The 21,111-nt window shown below is 41.1% G+C and overlaps 1 protein-coding gene across 1 annotated transcript in view; it reads right to left on the bottom strand.

The window, feature by feature from the left end:
- CRYBG3 (crystallin beta-gamma domain containing 3) overlaps positions 1-21,111 on the bottom strand; it is a 105,053-nt gene that overhangs the window by 2,253 nt on the left and 81,689 nt on the right. The window contains exons 18-21 of the mRNA XM_025873208.2: positions 9,613-9,752; positions 6,797-6,920; positions 2,231-2,389; positions 1,055-1,214 (exon numbers count right to left, since the gene is read on the bottom strand). Of these exons, the coding sequence (XP_025728993.1) occupies positions 1,055-1,214; positions 2,231-2,389; positions 6,797-6,920; positions 9,613-9,752 (583 nt within the window). The remainder of the gene's footprint in view (positions 1-1,054; positions 1,215-2,230; positions 2,390-6,796; positions 6,921-9,612; positions 9,753-21,111) is intronic.

The following is a 21,111-nucleotide window of genomic DNA, read 5'->3' as shown; positions in this document are numbered from 1 at the left end:
TCATGGCAAAAAAGGTTTCTTTCTACGAAACAGGACATTTTATGGCTGATGAAGCTTTAAATTTAGAACTGTTCTCAAAGATCATGTAGCAAATGAGAATTTTACAACTGTCCTAATGAAAACCTCAGACTTTGTCCTGAGGCTTTTCTTGCTTGAGCCAAGTAGCTGATTGTTTGTTAAAATGGCGTATCTTTTCAAATGTAGGGACCCGAAGGGGTACGTGCACCCCAATGTTTATAGCAGCAATGTCCACAATAGCCAAACTGTGGAAAGAGCCAAGATGTCCATCGACAGATGAATGGATAAAGATGTGGCATATATACACAATGGAATATTATGCAGCCATCAAAAGGAATGAGATCTTGCCATTTGCAACGACATGGATGGAACTGGAGGGTGTTATGCTTAGTGAAATAAGTCAATCAGAGAAAGACATGTATCATATGACCTCACTGATATGAGGAATTCTTAATCTCAGGAATAAACTGAGGGTTGCTGGAATGGTGGGAGGTGACAGGGATGGGGTGGCTGAGTGATAGACATTGGGTAGGGTATGTGCTATGGTGAGCGCTGTGAATTGTGCAAGACTGTTGAATCACAGATCTGTACTTCTGAAACAACGCAACATATTTTAAGAAAAAAGAAAAAGAAGAAGATAGCAGGAGAGGAAGAATGAAGGGGAGTAAGTCAGAGGGGGAGACGAAACAGGAGAGATGATGGACTCTGAAAAACAAACAGGTTTCTAGAGGGGAGGAGGTAGGGGGATGGGTTAGCCTGGTGATGGGTATTAAAGAGGGCACATTCTGCATGGAGCACTGGGTGTTATGAACAAACAATGAATCATGGAACACTACACCAAAACAAATGATGTAATATATGGTGATTAACATAACAATAAAAAATTTAAAAAAATAGCGTATCTTTTTTCAAGAGTAAGTAGAAATGACTTAATATTTCTTTTGTGCCTCACGATTTCTTTTCCCCAGGAGGAGAAGGTTTGGAATTTAAAATTCTATCCAGGGACACAGAACGTTGGGTTTCCCCAAAGGCCCACCTTTAACATCTAGGACAAGTTGATCGCTGAGATAGGAGCTGATGGTTCCGTTTCTGTTCAGCCTCCACTTCTGCCGGAACTGTCCGTGTTCGGGCCAGAGAGCCACTTTAGCCCCGGGGGTGTCCCGGCCTCCAATCACATCAAGGCACGTGTCACTGGCCTAAAGGTTAGCAAGCAGATTGGCAGTACTGTGTTAGCTCCAATCAAGTGAACTGGGTCCCTTCCCTTTACACGACTCTGATCTAAAAGAGAAGACTATCCAGCATAGTTACAATTTCACCAACTGCTGAAGTTGTCTTTAGGGCAGTGGAGGGAGGTGGTACAGACACAGACCCACGGAAGTAGAAGTGCATCTGTGAAAAAGACACCGGCATCTGACAACAGACGGTCAATGAAGGTTTGCTGAATTACAATTAAATGTTAAGTCTCTGTTGGCATAAATGTATCAGGTGGACCATGGTTTCTTTTTTTTAAGTAGGCTCCACACCCAGTGGGGCTTGAACTCACAACCCTGAGCCAAAGTCAAGACTCAGATGCTTAACTGAGCCACCCAGGCGCCCCTGAGCCTGCCTGGTTTTCTTATAAAAGCATTGGGTGATGTGCCAGATAGCCAAACAATAATTACTTTTAAGTGCTTTTCATTTTTGTTGATGAGAAAAAAGTAGAGAATCTGTTGGTGACATAACAACACTGGTGTTCTATTCCCCAGAACATCAAATGTAATGGAGGCGTCACAAATGTAAACTTTATTTTAGAAAATAAAAAAATAACTACTTCACTGGGTACTGTGAAAGTTTCAAGATGTTTAGAACCACAAAGACAGCTGATTTTATCTGGGCCACAGAGTAAGGAATGTGTCACAAGAGCACAACATCCAGTTGGATCCAGTGAGTTGTCTGTCACTGGTTTTAAAACATCATTTAGGCACAGCCAAAGTATGTGATAACCTTAGTTTTTAACTTTCAAGTAGAAATTGAATTTTCTAGATGAAAAAATTGAGTCCATTTCACTTAAAAGCTTTAGTAATGTAACATGGCATATTTATACAGTCATGCAACCGTTTCTAGGGAGTTGTATTATTTTATAAGGCCATTTGATTCTTGCAAGATTCTGGCCTCTAAAAGAAAAAAAAAAGGCCCAAAGTTGGGGTGCGGTGTCCGTGGGGTGGCTGCTCACCTTGGATTTAAAGAGTCCTCGGCAGTAGTGCCAGATCTGAGTTGTCTTCCCGCTGTAGGGAGAGACGCACACGGATGTGGCCCTTGTGTCAGCAACGTTGCCAGTGACCGTCAGATACTCATCCTGGGCCCGGTTCTTTATCCTGATGTACACTGCAGGCTGCGACAGGGGAGAAGCGGCCATTTACAAGAAGGACTTGGGAATCTGGAAATCAGGCTCTAAAGAAGGCAGGCTGAAGCAAGGGGTGAGGGGATCTAGCTTATGCAGTTTCACTCTGCCTCCCTTTAGCCAGTATGTGTGAATTACTCTTTTTCAATTGACAGACCTTAGACCACTGAACACAGAGGTTAAGTTGTACAATAATCTCTATTATACTTTTCTGAAAAGTAAACCCTTTTGGAAGGGTAAAAGGTTAATAGTTTCATCTACTGGAATGCCATGTGGCAAGGGGTGGTGCAGTGTCCGGACTTGCTGAGTTTCTTTCGGGAACCACTGTGTCCTCACTGCTGGGGGAGAGGGAGGGGACGAGCAGGAAGCCAAGATACAGCCCACCTACAAGGCTCTCACAACCACCGGGCAAGCGCTGCAGTGACCACACATACTGTTTGAGCTATGGTGAAGTGCCAAACGCTGGCTTTGGGAGGTCTTGAAAAACCCAGCTTAAGCTGAGGGCCTGAGCAGCTGTGGTAATGACTGTTTGTGGACCTTTACACTAATCCAAGGGAAGAGACCACTGTATGTTTAATCGTAACATAGGTATTCAAAAATTGGGTAACAAAGAACTTTATCCCCTGGGCCTGGAATACATACCTGAAGTCTTCCAATAAAATAAATCTAGGACTTGCCTCTAAGGAATAATATTAATATTTATTGAGAGCTTAGTGTATGTCAAGCAGTGTGCTAAATGCTTTCTGGGCCATCGTATTATCTAAGTTAATAACCAGAAGAACCCTTTAAGAAAGTCCAGTTATGACCTGAATTTTACAGAGTTAACACAGATATGGGGAAGCCAGGTCAGCCTGCAACAAAACCATCCCTCTAAAGCCAGGATGCTCTAAGTAAGGTCTGCTGAAATATACTAGTTACACTCAGACACCGGGAATAAGAGACCATGTCCAAAGGTGGCAGTGTGAATTAAGTCAGATAACGAAAGGACACCGCACAGGATAAAAACTCCCCAGAAACCATTCTTTTAGCCTTAAGCCTCCCGTCATGAAATAAAATACAGAACATTCAACATCCCCACCTTGGGTCACTATGTTGGCATCCCAATCAGAACTTCGCTAAATAATAACAAAGTATTTACTAAGGAAGCACTTTCACTCTGAGAAATATAAGTGCTATGTAAATGCAACAATGTACCATGGTAAGTCCACCATATTCTACTACTTTGAAACTCAGATCAACAGGAAGCCAGCTGAATTTTGGTACACTGCTGCCATGTTTGGCCTTTCAAAGGAAATAAACATTCTGGGACATATTTTTTTTTTTTAAAGATTTTTATTTATTCATTCATGAGAGACAGAGAGAGAGAGAGAGAGAGAGGCAGAGGGAGAAGCAGGCTCCCAAGGAGCAGGGAGCCCAATGCGGGACTCGATCCCAGGAGCCCGGGATCATGACCTGAGCCGAAGGCAGACGCTTAACCATCTGAGCCACCCAGGTGCCCCTCTGGGACACATCTTTATCTGGTAATTTAAAGCAGGTAAAAAAGACCTCTACTAGGCAAAATGTTGTAAATGTTTCAAAGCACTACTTCCACATTCATAATGCAACAGTAATGTACTTAAATATCTGTGATAATAGTCTGTATAATTCTGTAAGTCTCCCACTGCAATTATTAATTTCTTGAGGCTTCAGTACATCTTTATTAGTTTCCTTACCTTGTATGTAGAAGAAAACAGGCGTGACCTTCACAGAGGACAGAGTTCCAATTATGTTAGGACCAAACATCACAGTTTTAATCAATTAACTCAAGTAAAGTACTAATTACCCTTATTACACACTTGTAGTCTGACTCTTCTGTAATTATACTTTAAAATACTGGTATGCATTATAAGTGCCTTAGTGACTTCCTAATTCCCAAACTCAAAGAGGATCGCATTTTAATTATTACTGAATTTCCAAACAAGAATATGAACTACAGCAGTACCAGCAGCCCTACCAAAAAGGAAATGACCCATAATACTGTTTTAGAAGCCCAGAATTCCTTTGCTGGGTCTTAAAGCTGTGGCCTAAATAAACAAAGGCAAAATAATCTATAAAAATATTATTTTAAAATGTTAAACCAGAATAGGAATCAGATAGTTTCTAAAGCACAATGAAGATGAATAACACAATGTTAATTGTAAAAAAAAAACTTTTATATAAAATTGGAAGCTATTGTTCTAGCTATCCTTTATCTCAGGACCCTGAACAATTGCAGAGACATCCTTCCCCAGCAAGGAACCACCTTTCAGAAGTGAGGGAAATAGTCTCAGCATCCAGCTTGGCTGCTAAAGTTCCTAACGACATAGGATTAGGCATTATTATATAGTTGGTAAAAGCTACACCGAATTCCCACTTCTGCCTTGCTTTTCCCCATGGCTTTTTCAGTGGGATTACCCATCATCCCATGTGACAGGAGTGAGGAATAAGCAGTATGTGAAGGTCATGGAATCCTGTACCACAAACTCTGCCAGGAAAGCCTGCTAAACCTTAGCACCCTCAGAAGAGCGTTTCTGATTCTCTCAAGGGACACCATGAATAATGAACTTTCAAAATAAATGTGTAACCATAGTAATATAAGCCAGATGTTGTGTCAGACTCTTTCTATACATTTTTCTTATTCAATCCTCACAGCAATACTGAGAGGTAAGTCATGTGATCACTGTTTCACCAGAGGAATTGGATTCCTCACCTAGAGTCACACTGCTTACAAGTGGCAGGGCTAGGATTTGAACCAACAGAACCAAAGAGTGGCAGGAATGAGCATGGTGGGTGGATGGGTGGATGGGTGGGTGTGTGTGTGTGAAAGGGGGGGGGGAGAGAAAAGGGCACCAAGACCAACTAGGTTAATTTTTTATTGGCTACTATTTATTTAACACTTAACACGTCCAATCTGCACACTGGCCTCAGCACTTACATCCACTCTGCTACCTTCAGCTCAGGGCTTGGAATATATGGTGCCACTCTGTAAATACTGATCTTACTTTGGAGGAAAGTAGGGTGTGGTCGCCCAACACAAATTTCAGAAAATAAATCTGGGTTCAAATCTTGGTTCTGACACTTGGATGACTTTTGCCAATTTGCCTTACCTCTCTGACCCCGATTTTCCCATCTGAAAAATGGGAATAACAACTCCTACCTTAAAGGGCTGTTGTTAAAATCAAGTGAGAAATGTTTCTAATTAGAGAGAATTCAAATGGCATATCCACAGACCATTGCACCCGACAGCCAGGCTTGGGTTTTTCACCTTCTGTGAAACTTCCACCACTCCGTACATGCTCATACTTCCTTTCTGTAAACCAGGCATTTTTGATGGCTATACACTATTTTGCGTTTTATGGTACCATTTTGAGTTGGACTTGTTTTACCCAATAAACATGTAAGCTCCAATAAAGCAGAGATCATGTCTATCCCTTAAATCCTCCATAGTTCTTAGCCTCATGTCAAACATCCCTTTATCCATTTATTCCTTCATTAAGCAAACAGTCCTTGAATTCTTACAATGTGCCAGACATTGTGCCAGATACTAGGGGTAGAGCTGTAAGTAAGATGTGCACAGCCCTGCCTTCCCGGGACTGGCAGCAGAGTGAGAACATGCCCAGTCCAACCACAACTGCGAGGTTACAAATCTCAGGCGGTGTCTTTGTAGGAAAAGAACCAGGTTTTTTAAGATCTAATTTAGACTGGCAGATAGGATGAAGGAAGCATCCTGGAAGATGGGACACTTAAATTTAGAGGGGTGAGTAGAATTAGCCAGGCAAAGCATGAGGGAAGAAACTTGTAGACAGAGGGCACAGCCTGTATTAAGAGCCTGAGTAGGAAAGCACTTGGCACGTTGGTGGCTGTGTCATGGCCCCATTTGAGTGAGGAGCAGACCAGTGAGGGAAGAGGCTGGAGAAGCAAGGGGGCCAGAGCACACAGGCACGTTGATGAGATCAGACTGTATCCCAAAGGAGAGAGAAAGCTTTTGAACAGAAGACTGACAAGCAGTAGGTGTGTCATGAATACCAAGATCTATCCCAAGTTGTATGTAAGTAGAAGAAAAACTCCAAATACTTAGAACTAGGGCAGACTCAAGAGTTCATTGTTTTCTTTGCTTTCCACGGAGCTTATGCTGCTCAGTATTCCATGAAAAGTCAGTAAGGTAAGACTTTGGACTCAAAGCTAAAATCCAACATTGACCTTAGATACAACTTAATGAATTGGTTAATGTCTCTAAGATTCCTCATCCTAATCGGAGCCCCCTGTAATATAAATGTCAAACTAAATGGTCAATATTTCAGATGCTATGGTTCATGACATTTCTACTAGAAAATGAAGCTATTTTGGATCTTATGGGTTTTTTTTTCCCCTGCTCCTTACCTGCTTCATAGGACGGAGGGAACCAATTGTTTTCCATCCACTGAATGCTGTCCAATTGGGAATTTCATTAGGCTCAAGTAAGATTTGTCTTCCTAAGAAATTGGATCCTTCATAAGCTATCCACCTATGTTAAGACCAGGAAAAAAAAAAGAGTACTTAAAAATAAAAAGCAATACCTTATCAAAAGTACCTTTTATACAAGGTTCATTTTTTAAAACTTTTAGGTTTATAGATTTTTTTTAAGGAAAAAAAGTATAATGGAAAAGCAGGAGGGGCTAGGTGAAAGCCCAGTGCTCGGGGGCTCAGAAGATTTGCATTCTGATTAGGATTCTGGTTTCTAACTTGCTAAAACAAGGTTCCTGCCAGGTCTAAAATTCTGTTTCCTTGATAATACTGTTTTCTTAACAGTTTAACCCTCGCAGACAGACCACAGCCTCTCACTGCTTCCGTTACACAACACTCTCGGTCCCGCTCCCACTCCTGGGCTCATCCTCCCACGTGCTCCGGGCCCCTCCAGGAGACTCCATGGCCTCTCAGACACACCTCCTTCCATCATTTCCCCAAGGCCACCATGGATAGCTTAAAATTATCCACAGAAATCCCGTCTTGCCTCAAGGCCCAAGCTCTTTTGCAAATCCTTCTCAATACCCTTGTGGCCTTCCACTTGGGCCAAGTTAGAGTATGTAGAAGCATGCAGGGAGGGCCCTGAGGCGGGTCTTGAGCTTAGAGCTGCCCCCATTCCTTCACTGACTGACACCAGCTGCATCCACTCCACAACAGCGTGCTCCACAGTTGTGACAGAGACAGGATGGCCAACAAACTGAAAATGCCATCTGGTCCTTTCCAGAGAAAGGCTGCTGAGCCCTGATGTAGGTGGTTATCAAGCTGAATAGCTAAGGGGAATCGACTGGGACTGCCAAGAGGACCTGAAATTCTCAGGACTCCGGTCACCACAAACAGTGCTTTCGGAACATACGTGTGGAAGATAAGGTGGCTACCTTACTTGGTTCAGACAGAGCACCCTGCTCCCCACACTCAAGATCAGGCTTGGCCCGGTTTTTCATGGATGGATGACAGAACAGATGACCTTCCCTTCACCCCTTCTTGCCTACACAAATCTAAGCCATCAGATTGGTGCAGAGTCAGGACAGCATGACCATGGAGATGCTTACCCTACCTCTCCAGCTGTGTAGACTTTTTAAACAGGCAGGGAAATTTCAGTTATAAAACCTAGGCAAGACTTTAATGAACTACACTTCTCTTTATATTAATCTCAATGAATTCCACAGCGGAAAAGCATTAAAGCTTGACCCTCATTATGATCACAAATCACAGATATGGGATAATATGGGGATTAAACAAAACAAAACAAAACTTGTCCCTGAGGGTAGCTGGCCGTGCATTAAGTCATATTCTGTGCCATCTGTAGCCTAAGAAAATCTTTGGACAGCCTTCTCTATTCCTTACTCTGTGTTCCCATTCTCTTACAGAGAATCCAGAACAGGAAGAGTAGGTGGATAGTAAGCTAAAGAGAAGAAATAATGTCAAGGTAAAACAGTACCAGTTTTCTACAAAAGACTGAAATAAGCTGGTAAGAAATTACAGCAGGTAGGTCGGTAATTATCAGTTCCACATAGGAATACAAAGAAAAGTATAAAAATGCCATGAAAAGTCCTGTATCACAGGGATGAAGATTTCAATTCCAACAGACTTAGTTAAGTGGTAAATAATATACTGGTATATAGTATGGGGATTAATATGCTTAGACAGAGTAGGTCAATTTATGTTTAAGAAATACCAATGTCAATTGCTTTGAAGAAGGAAAATTAAATTGCTATACGTGTGAATAATTCAAAAGCCATTTCTTATAATAGTTGGCTTATTTTTCAAATCAATTTATATTCTTAGCTCTTTCTTATGTTACCCCAGATATTTATAGCAGAGTTGATTATCACAATTTAAAAGCCGTAAGAAATAAAAACAATCATCTTTACATTAATCATCTAGAGCTATGTGTGTTTAGTTGACTTTTGGTACCAAACAGCAACAGTTCAGGAGGAGGGGCAGGCTTCCATGCCCACACTCTAGAAATGCCCTGAGGGGCAGATCTCCCAGGAAGCCTTCGAGCCTTAACCTCAGGGCCCCTCACTGGCAGGCCTCATACCATTTTTATTCTAAATAAATATGCAAGTTCATACCTAATTTATGTATCCATAATTGTTCATATCTTTTTGTAAAGCAGTCTCCCAAATTGTGTAAGTGCAGGCCCCACACACCCTGGATCTGCCCCGACAACCTAAATGAATAGCACCACTGGTGGGTGGGCCAGGTCCACCTCAGGATCCTCAGCATGAAAATAAGTACCTGGAGCAAAGAGCTCTAGAGGAAACAAGATGCCAAATCAAAAGACAACAAAACACTATCAGTCTTACAAACACCCAGTTGTCTTAGGCAGGCAATGGTGTCAACCAAAGAAGCTACCAATTTCATTAGTTATCGCCTGAAAGAGAAGTGGGCTCAACTGGTTAAGGTCATCTGGTCTACCTACTCTAAGTCGCATGCTCTGAACAGACGGCAGCCCTTCTCTCCCGAAGGGCTCTTCTCCCAGACCATGGCATGCCACTATATATATATACGGGACTTGGTCCATGGTCTTACCTTACTGAAACAGAAACTACTATTATTACATTGAGAGAGTAAAGGAGTAATAGTATCTTCAGATCACACAACAGCAGCAGTGGGGAAATAAAAAGCAACTGTGCAACTCTCTCCTAAAACACTGACTGAAACAGGTCAAGCCCCCGTCCCATACTTACAGTCCACTTTTTACCCAGACAGACTGGGTATAGAAGTGCAGGTCCTTGTTCAGAACAGAGTTCACAGCCTCTTCTAGATGTAACTCTCTTCCCTCACAGTGTTCCAGAGCAAAAAGGCTAATGGAGGGTTCTTCAAAAACCTAAGAGCACAAAAAAGCAAGAAAGCATCATGGTACATGGTGACCACACTTCAGCGACCTCCCGGTAAGCACAGCGGGTACTCTGGATCCACTGTACCCTCGAATGCATATAGTGTACTGCTCTACCCTCTAATGATGTTACAGTTAACACTGCACCGGTGAGATTAAATTCTACTCATAATTTTTGTTTACTTTTTTTGTAAATTAAAGTTCCAGAATAGCAATCTTAATCTCAGAATGAAAATGGACACTCGGTTCCAATTAAGGTCTGGCTGTGCTGATACGGACATTGTGGTCCTGCCAATGCTCTCGGCTGGCAACAGAATGAACATGGGATGGATTGGCACCCTCGTTTCCCCAGAAAGCCACAGCAGCAGTCACTGAGAATGCAATGCTTGGTGACTCTAGGCTTTTAAATACACTCCTAGGAGGAAGAAAAAGGCATTTTTATTTTAACAGCAACTAAAAGCCAGAATGCCCAGGGACAGGAGTGATTTTTACATGAGAAGTTAGTATTCCCCAATTCCTTGTGTCAAAGAACAGAATTTTACTCTTTTTCATTCATCGGTATATGCAAGACCCCAGGCTAGAGGACTTCTCAGGGATGAGAGGACAAAGTAAGGCACAATTTCTTGTGTTCAGGACAGTAATAACTAAATTAGGAGCATTGCACAGACATGGAAATGGAACCCAGGGTAGAAAAGGATATGCCCTGTGAGAGTGCTCAGAATCTAGAAGACTAGATCCTTTGTAGCAGAAGGGAGCAGGAAATGGGGAAGCTTCATGGATGTGGATGCTGTGGTCTGTGAGCTCAGTCTTCAAGGAAGCAATGGGTTTGGACAGGCCCAGGGAGAATGGAGGGAAGGCACTCCGTACAAAGGAAGGGAGAGAGAAATGCATGGAGGAACATGATAAGGGAACGGCAAGCAGACCCATTTGGCTAGAATCGAGTCTGACAGAAAACTGTTAGGTGCCTCCACTGTTTGCTATGGGGTATTGAATTATCTGCTTCTCTTTCCACTGACAAGGCAGAGACAGATTTACCGCCAACGGGGAGTCCTTGAAGGTTCTTGGATAGGGGCCTAGGAATGGACTAAAGTGGAAGAGCGTACTTCTTATGCTTCCACCTTGTAGAAAAGAAGGGAAAACTTACACACATGCACACACATAATGCGCACATATATACATGAACAACTTTCGAAAAAAAAGAAAAACCCATGAAACTACTCTGTGACTACCTGTCAGGAGAGTATGATCTGAGAAGATAAAAGAGAAAGGTTGAGAGCCAAATTTTTGACTACGTGCCTTTTGTACTTTTTGAATTTTGAACCATGGAAACCTATTACTTATTCAGAAATTTAAGTTGGCGATCATTATGCACATTTTGCATGTACATTTGTTTTTCTTTAAATGGACTTCAGGAAATCTATCAAACAACATGAGTGAAGAAAAAAGAATGTAAATAAATGGAAGTATACAGGAAAAATACCCTAGTCCAAAAAAAAAGAGAGCCAGACCTAAAGTGTGTATCGGGGTGGCGGGGGGGAGGGTGGTAGGAGGTTAGGACAGGTGAGTAAGAGATGGCCAGAAAAACTATCATGGTGATGAAACAGGTATGATAAGGCAAACACATGGAATGAGCAAATACAGAAAAAGATGTGAAAAGATGTGGCTGGGGGCATGTGGTATAATTTATTATATATGAGGAAATCAGGAGGCAAAATGTGCCCAGAAGCTAAGAACTTTTATTTAGGACTGAATGTTTTAATGCTGAGGTAGACACAGGATTATCTGAAGAGGTGTGTCCACCAAACACTGGGCTGTCTGATCTGGAGGTCAGGGAAACAAATCCAACGCAGGCATGGTAACTGTGGGGACTCCCAGCATCCGAGGAACACGAGCCAGTCAGGGTGGGGGAAAGGGAGGGGCCAGAACCGTGTGGGGTCAGAAATATACCAGGAGAGGGGAGCCCAAAGAGAAAACACTACAGAAGTCGAGGGGAAAGGAAAGGATGAGGGAGAGTTGTCCACAGTATCACACACTTGCGCCATGTTGAGGAAGAGGGTGGCTGTGACGAGGCTGCCTTGGTCTGGTGATCAGGAGGCAGCTGGAAGCCTGTCAGAGAACTCTGAGCAGCGCGCGGGAGAGGAGGGTGGGCTCTAAGTGGTAAGAACTGTAGACTGGGTACACGGGCTATTTTTCAGAGAACTTTGGTGAAGAGAAGGAGGGAAATGGGCTAGTGGCCCATGCCAATGTTTGCGGGCATGGTGGAAGGTGACCGGCGGGCAGGATAGAAAGAAGCCGGTACTGCGAGGTAAGAGGGATGGTTCTAGGGAGGAAGTGAGCGGTCCAATCCACTGCTGCCCACCAGTTCAGAGCCTCTGCCTGGGAATCAGTCCATGAGGGAAAAGAGCACTCTGCAAGGATGAAATACAAGGAAAGACAGAAAAAGAATGCCAAAGAAATTTCCAGGTTTTCAAAGTAGGTAAATGTATGAGTCATTCTCTCTTTAGGTTATGTGGCAAAGGTTACCTGTGGATGAGGGAAGGTCTGAAGTGCGGTCCCAGAGAACCGTCTGCAGTGAGAGAAAAGGTGCCCATCCGCACTCTTCCACATGTGGCTACTGATCATGTGAAATGTGGCTTGTGTGACCAAGGGACTGAAGTTGCTTACTTTATTGAACTAAATATTAAATATAAACATTACAAATATAAATAAATATTAAATAACCACATGTGGCTAGTGCTCTGGTAATGGACAGTAAGGATTTAGGGATTAGAGGACACTGGAAAAGAATGTAACAATCACTGTGTGCTGTGAGACAATAAGGGAAGCATAAATGGGCTGCCCAGGAGCATCAATTTTCCTTCAGTAAACACCATAAACTGGGTCAGGAATAGAAATTCATCTCTAGTCACTGAGTGACCACAGGCAAGATTCGGCACCTCTTCTGCTATCTGCAAAATAAAAATCAGAAGCATCCCAAGAGCTTATAGAGGAAATGTCCTTACAGGCATCCAGAGCAGCAGGTTAGAAATGTAGCCCAACAGCAGACTCTACATTACCCACTAGAACGGGTGACTGAAGGTGGACAATCAAAATTCACAGATAAGCGCCTGACTTTAATGTTGGATTTTCTCCAACATCTTCACCTTAAGCTTAAAAAAAGAAAAAAAAAAAAAAGATTTTCAGCTTACCGCTTTACACATCTGGTTGAGCTACTAATTAGTAAGGAAGGGCAGACAGGCAAGGAGGCCAGACAGGGCTCACAATCAACCATTAGCAACATTCTCCCTAGTAAAGAGTTCACTGCGGTGAACTCTTAGAGTAGAGTGTAGAGTGACAGATGCCTGTATTAAAGGCATTTAAGACTCACATGATGTAACTGTTTTAAACCCAAGAGGGGAAAAATTAAAAACTTACTATGAGAATGTAATTTAAATGCTAAACACTACTGTAAGAAAAATAGGACCTGTGTACATTTTTCTTCCTCCTTTTGCAAAATGCCCATAAAGACATTTTTTAAAAGACTGCCATTATCACTCAAACTGCATCAAATTCATTCCCCAATTTAAAGATGATATAGCAATTCTGTGTCTAGGAATTTATCTTTAGGAAACAATGTAAAATTTGATGCAGGGGATCACAGAAGATGGGTTTTAAAAAATGATGATGCAAGGAGACTGAGAACAAAATTATAGAAAATGACTGAGACAGTATTTTTTGTGAGTTTATATAAATCAGTAAAAATGCCCCACTGCTTCATTAACAACAATGGGATCATCATGTGGTCCAATCTATCAGACTTTTCATCTGAGAACATCTATTATTTCTAGGCTTAAAGTCATCCACCCTCTAGAGGTTTAATATATATATTTAACTTGATCTTTCTCTATTTAAATTGTTTAAATTTAAATGGTTTTAATTTATACATATACTTAAATTTATAAATGCCCTTGATTTATAAATGTACTTAAAGGCTAGGAAGGTCAGCCTAAGTGCTAACGTGGACTGGATGGTGGAGGGGGGCTGATAGGTAATCAGTCAGAAATAAAGAATGCTGAAGAACTATTTTAAAATCATACTTTTTTCTGGTACATTTTCCAGACATGGAAGTAGGAATATAAACTATTAACAGACTTCAAAACTGCAAACGACAGAATCATCTCAACTTTGCAAGGGCAATAGGAAACACCAGAATTTAACTACAGTCTGAGCTCTACAAATGTCTTGGCCTCAGTCCATGTTAACTTAGAAGACAGCCAACCATTTGGGGCCAAAGGCTCTTCTTAGGTGTCAGCAGTAACAGGACATTTCTGCTGGGTCAAGTCTAAGCCAGGCAAAAATCAGACACCTTTTCTAAAAAGAGGACACAGTTAAAAAGAAAAGGAATACTTGAACAAACTGCATACAAGAACTTTAAATAAGAAAAAAAAACAACAGAAAAACCATACATCAACTAAAATACATTTTAAATGACAGTACCAGTAATAACTAAGATACAGAGCACCTTCCTGTGTGCCAGGCATTATGTATAAAAATCTCCATCCCCACCCCTTATCCATAATTCTGAAACCCAAAAAGCTCTAAAACCCCCATTTTTTCCCCTTAATTCCACTGGCAACAAAACCCGACCTGAATAAGTGGAAGGCTACTTATAATCTCTCTCCAATATGTATAGCTATAAAAATATTTGCTACAGCAATAGGAATCAGTTTAATTATGAGGTGCTTTGGGAATGTTTCCTTAAAGGCTGTATGTGAACCATACCACTGTTTAAAGGGGAAAAACCCCAAATCCCAAAATATATTCAGATCAGGAGATTGTGAATTTATTCACTTATTCGATCCATACACCTTCTCACCAATGAGGGTGCTATTTTTACCCCCACTTTACAGATGAAGAATCAAGGTACAGGTGACACACGGCAGTGGGAGAACGAGCATCTGAGTCTAGACAGCATGACCCCAGAGGCTGGGTGCTCCACTCCTACACTATGGCTCTAACATATGCTGAATACCTGTGGTTTTAATGTAGAAGAGTATTTCCGACTGGCGTGTGTGATTTTGTCCGGAGCACTTGACTCCAACTTGCTCAGCTGGGGAATATATATGACCCCTATTCTTACCTCCCCCTTTGGCTTAAAAGGTGTCAGCCACCTGAACTTGAAATTCTGAGATCCTGCTGTGAGTACTCTGCTAGAAGGACTACATTTACGTCAACATATTTTTAGTATGATTGGATAAATTTTTAAAATCTAATTTTTGACTTTAGAGAAAAACTACAGATCTTTACTTTGGCAACTGTATAGTTGAGTTTCAAATCACCACTTACATGGAAAAGGTGTTGATAGTACCTCGGGATTACATTAATTGGTTAGACTCTAAGTATAATGTACACTCTTCAAAATATTCAGCAATTAGCCACTGAAAACAGCCATATCCATACAGCCCGACAACATCGCTTCAGAGCAATCTTTGCCAAATGAACCATGGCTAAAACACTAAGTACAACTGAAATAATTAAAGAAGAATAAACATAATGCATACCTCTACCACCATTCCGTTCCAGAGCAATACCAAACAGTATGCTGGCAAAAAAGTTATGTGAAATGATACAAATTTAACAGAAGGCTCATAAACCTCTCATAAGGCTCTAATCTGGACTCTTTTAAGTTTGGCCTATTAAAAACAAAAACATATAAGTTCCTTCAGCTACCAAGTTCGTGGTAGTCTTGATGTTGCATAACAAATATTGTCTGTGAGCTGTTCTATTACTGAGTGCTTACCATGAGCTAAAGGCTGCACACGTACTAGCTTGTTTAAACCTCATATTTTATTAGATGAGAAAGTTGAGACCTAGGGTAGTCAGAAACATGCCCAGGGCCACTCAGCTAATAAGTAAGGGTCTGTCAGGCTCCTAGACCAGACTCTTCACCAGTGAACTATAATTGTCCTCAGAGAACTGCTTTCATTTGGCTTGGAAATTCAGTTTCATTATACATCCACCTTTCTAATTGTTTTTTTCCCCTTCAAAAAAAAGTTATGATACATTTTAAATATATAGATGACCATGCACCCAACACCCAAAAATAATAAAATTTTGTATTTGTATTGAATTTTATAAATACATAACAGGTAGAGCTGAATTAGAACCTCTCCTCCTCTGTAAAGGTAACCACTATGCTGAAGATGTGAATCCTTCCTGCTCATACTTTTATACTTTACTAATGGCTATGCATCCTTTGTTTTTAAATATCACTACAACTTATCTTACAATAACACTCTTTACTAAAAATGGATCTCACTTTTCATACATCAATGCTGCAACAAACATTCTTATTCCACCACCCTGCCCCATGTAACTGACCCTCCTTCCAAAAGCTGTGTAGGAATAATCCCATTTCTTTGCCACTCAACCAAACCTTGGTGTTGTCATTCAAATATCTGTATCTCAAGTAAGGTAAAGTTACCTAATTATTGTTTTATTTTGTATTTACTTGATCACTAGGTGAGGTTAAACATTTTTTGCATATCCTTAGCCATTTTTCTCTCTTCTATGAACTGCCTATTTGTGTCCTCTTGCTAAGTTTTGAAATAGGCTTTTCTTTTTTCTCAACTGATTTGAAAGAGTTCTTTTTATATTCTGTACACTAAACCTTTGCAGGTTTTATAAGGGCTGCAAATACATTCTCCCAGTCTGTGGCTCACTGTGGTAGGCTGAATAATTAATATTCCCCCCACCTCCACCCCTCCCCCCCCCCCCCCAAATGTTCACATCCTAATCCCTGGAACCTGTAAATATGTTACCTGATGTGGTAAAGGGGACTTGCAGATGTGATTAAGAATTAAAAATCCTGGGGCGCCTGGGTGGCTCAGTCGTTAAGCGTCTGCCTTCAGCTCAGGTCGTGGTCCCAGGGTCCTGGGATCGAGCCCCGCATCGGGCTCCCTGCACCGCGGGAAGCCTGCTTCTCCCTCCCCCACTCCCCCTGCTTGTGTTCCCTCTCTCACTGTGTCTCTGTCAAATAAATAAATAAAATCTTTAAAAAAAAATTAAAAATCCTGAGGTGGAGATATTAGTCTGGATGATCCAAAGAGGCCTAATATAACCACAAGGATCCTTGTAACAGGAAGGCAGGAGGGTCAGAGGACAAAGAGAAGTTGGGGTGATACACTTTGAAGACAGACAAGGGCCATGAACCAGGGAATGCTGAGGACCTCCAGAAGCTGGGAAAGGTAAGAAAACAGATTCTCCCCTTAGCATTTTCTGGAAGGAATGCAGTCCTGCCAGCATCTTAATTTTACCACACGAAGACCATTTAGACCTCTAGAACTGTAAGACAGTTTGTTGTTTTAAGCCACTAAGTTTGTGGTAATTTGTTACAGCAGCAATAGGAAATGAATATACTTACCTTTTACCTCTCTCCTACTGACCTGCACATTTTGTTTTAAATCCATCCTACTCCATTATTGTTAGGTGAGTTTCCATATTTTCTTCTAAGTTTTAAAGCTTGTTTTTCACATTTAGATGGCCATAATCCATCTGGAACTTATTTTTGTCTTTGGAGTAAAGATTCTAACTCTGTCTTTTTCCATGTAAAGAGCCAACTGTCCCAACACTATTTATTTAATAGCTCCTAATATCCCCATTGTAATGCTATTTCGGTCACCTTCCAATTCCAATATTCATGTGAAATGCTCTCCTCTTCCACTGTTCCATTGTCTCTCCCTGCACCAATACCCACCATCTTAATTATTATTGCTATAAGTGCAATATATACTTGGGAGGACAAGTGATCCTGCCTGGTGTTCTTAAAAATTATCTTGGCTATTTTGGATCCCTGTCTTTTCCAAATCTAGGATAAGCTTCTCATGTTTTCCCATCCCACCCTAAAAGACACTCTCCTAGAAAGAAAAAAGATTCTGTAAGCATTTCGCCCGAAATTGTATTAATTTGGAGAGGATACTGAGTCTTCTCAAACTATAAAAGGTTACATCTCTTCATCTTTTAGGCCCTTCAAAAAAGTCTTCTAAATAATTTTCCCCATAAAGGACTTACTTGCACTGTGTTAGATTAAGTACTTTGTATTTTAATTGGCATTTACTTTATATCCAAAAACTTTTTAAAACTTCATACTAACTCTAATTTATTTGTATATACTCTTGACAATTTTGTTTCTTCTTTATGCATTTTTTTTTGTTTGTTTGTTTGTTTTACTCTTAGTCATATGACTGGGGCTCCAGAATACTACTGAACAGACATGGTGACAGTAGAGACCTTTGTCTTCTGCCTGAATTTAAAAAGAAATGCTTTGAATGTCTCACTAGGAAGTGTGATGTTTACTCTGCAGGGTTTTGCTGGCCTTCATTTTTAAAATGTACAAAAGAGTTAATACTATTAACTCAATATGGATTAGCGGAAAAGTTTAACAGTAACCAAACTCTTCTACACTTTATAAACTCATTACTTCCTTTCATTCTGTGGCTGGACTGATAGTTGTCTACTATTTATAGCTGTGGCCCTTATTCAGCACTCTCGCACAGTCTTGCCAATTCTTATTCTACTTAGTATCATTTATGTCATCACAGTTATAATTTCATTTGAAATTTTTCTACAGCCTCTTGTTACAATGTTTCTTTTGCTTTGCCTGCTGGTAGCTGCCAGGATTGGATTATTACTTCAAAGGAGGCCAACGTCCATGCCAGGCCAACGTGGAGACGCTACAGAAGCAGTGAGCAGAATGCTGGTTGCATGGAAACACAGTGAAAGCACGCTACCCTACACACTACAAGGCCAATGCCTGAAGTGTTTATGTAGGCTCCCCACGCACCCCCTGCTCCTAACCAACTGTTCTGGGGGCTGTTCTATGGAATAACCTTACTGCAAGCTAATATACAATGTTATTCCCTCATATCATAGGAGTCCTAACACTGGATACATTGTTTTTCGTGTCCAATTAGGAATATAGCCAGGATACTTATTTGCAACAGAACTAAAAGCTGACAAAGATTTGAAAATACCTGTTCTAACAGTTTCTTTACAGATGAGTTAACAGAGGTACAAATAAATTACGTGATTTTCCCAATGTCACCATAAGTGAGAAGCAGAACTATCAACTATGGTTGATAGTCCTTTCACTGTAAAATGACTGCAAATTATCCATGGACCTCTAGAATGTAACATATGTCTGGACAAATAGAAATCAGCCTGGAACAAACAGTCATTTGCAAAACATACTGATTTTGTATGAAGATGGAAGTCTTTAAGATGCCTCAATATTGGGCATCTGGGTGGCTCAGTCCTTAAGCATCTGCCTTCGGCTCAGGTCATGATCCCAGGGTCCTGGATCGAGCCCCACATCGGGCTCCCTGCTCTGTGGGAAGCCTGCTTCTCCCTCTCCCACCCCCCTGCTTGTGTTCCTGCTCTCGCTATCTCTTTCTCTGTCAAATAAATAAATAAAATTTTTTTTAAAGATTTATTTATTTATTTTGAGAGAGTGAGAATGAGAGAGAGAGAGAGAGAGAGAGAGAGCACATGAGAGGGGGGAGGGCCAGAGGGAGAAGCAGGTTCCCCGCTGAGCAGGGAGCCCGATGCAGCACTCAATCCCGGGACTCCAGGATCATGACCTGAGTCGAAGGCAGTTGCTTAACCAACTGAGCCACCCAGGCGCCCTAAATAAATAAAATCTTAAAAAAAAAAAAGACATCTCAATATGCCATTATGACTCTTTAACAGTAATTCACAGTATGTCTGGAAATGCCAACTACAGGCAACACCTTCAGAATTCTGCAGTTGTAACTAATTAAAGCAAAATCAAGGGGTTGACTAATATATATATGCAAAGTCAACTCAACTGGAAAGAAACATTTCCCAGAATTAATCCAGAATCACACTGGACTGTGGTTTATGCAGTAGCATTAACAAATCCGGAGAAAAAGGCCAGGGGAGAGGTGACTGAATGAGAGAAGCAGGATAGGTAGTGTGTGTCTAGCATTTTCTAGGGAAAGACAACAGAATTCAGAGAATGCACACAACTGGGACCCGCAGGAGTCTCTTTTGTGGGGATTATTAGCTGAGTAAACTAATCTCAAGATATCTAACTTCATTTTACCTAAAGTTTATGCTCACCAAATAACCTTCTGAGGACTAATTCAGTTTCCCCTGTTCTTCTAGAGAGGGAGAAAAATGCTCAGGACAGAAATCTCAAGCATTCCAGCCATGAGAATCCACCTACTACAGATTACTGTGTTAACCTGGTTCACATATCAATCTCCTAGGTCGGATCAACTCAGGGTGTCAGGGCCACCAGGGGGAAGCATGGTTGACTTCCCCAAGAAAATGTTACCGCTGTTAAGGCCTCTTCATGGTCAGTCTGGGTGTCTCTGCTGGGAGGCCCACCGTACCTCACATTCCCTCCATTTCAAAACTAAACCTACTGCCTAAATGTATCTTGAAAAAAGACTTTTCAAAGATTTAAAACACTGCATGTAAAGGCATTAAGAAGACAAATGTGTTGTCCTTACATAATCTGAATATATTCTTTAATCAGTTCTTGGAGTGAAAAGGTTTTATATATATATATATATATATATATATATAGCTCCCAGGTCCTTCCCAAGCGACACCTTCACTGCTTGGGTTCCACAGAACCAAAACAGTGACATGCAACTGCATGGTAAAACTTAAAAACTTTTTCTGTTTTCATTCTTACTCACTTTTGACTTCATGAATGTAAAATTGTAATTCTTCAAAGAAAAATAGTAATACTCAATAATTCTGTTTCTAAAATGCCCTCCCTAGAAATTTAGTTGGTTTAGCTTGCTGAATTAGATAGGAGTCCTGCAAAATTCTTTCAAGATGGTACTTTCACATTTAGAACTATGTATTTTGCTTTTAGTTAATACCAAATTAAGTATCTGTCTGCTGGTTTGACCACAAAAATTGCTAAGAGAATTCCTTTCCCAGCAAATGTGGACTACTGGTCCATGCCTTTTTCAGCCTTATCAATACTTGGGAGAGACTAACCAGACCACATTCTTTTTTTCTCCACTGGTTTTTGTCCAACAGACAGGAAGTATCAATAGCCACTTAGTCTTTCCCAGTTGGTGTCTAAAGGGCCACTGAGAGAGACCACAGACTGTTTTTTATTCTTGTTCCTCACCCAAGACTCTATTCTTAGCCTGATACCAAGAATACTCTCTCTAGGAATGTCCTGTGAAATAAGACTACATTGCTTAGGTTGGGATCAAAGTTTCTGAGTATGATCATCATCTCCGGAGTCAGCTCTGGTTGAAAGGTCTGTCACTCCTACCATTATGCAGGGCTTCAGATCACCTCTGTGTAAACCTCAGCTTTGACT

Source organism: Callorhinus ursinus, unplaced genomic scaffold, assembly GCF_003265705.2.
Source record: "Callorhinus ursinus isolate GAN/ISIS: 27379988/994484 unplaced genomic scaffold, GSC_fseal_2.0 scaffold1, whole genome shotgun sequence".
Lineage (NCBI taxonomy): Eukaryota > Metazoa > Chordata > Mammalia > Carnivora > Otariidae > Callorhinus > Callorhinus ursinus.
This window is presented reverse-complemented; position numbering and strand designations above follow the sequence as displayed.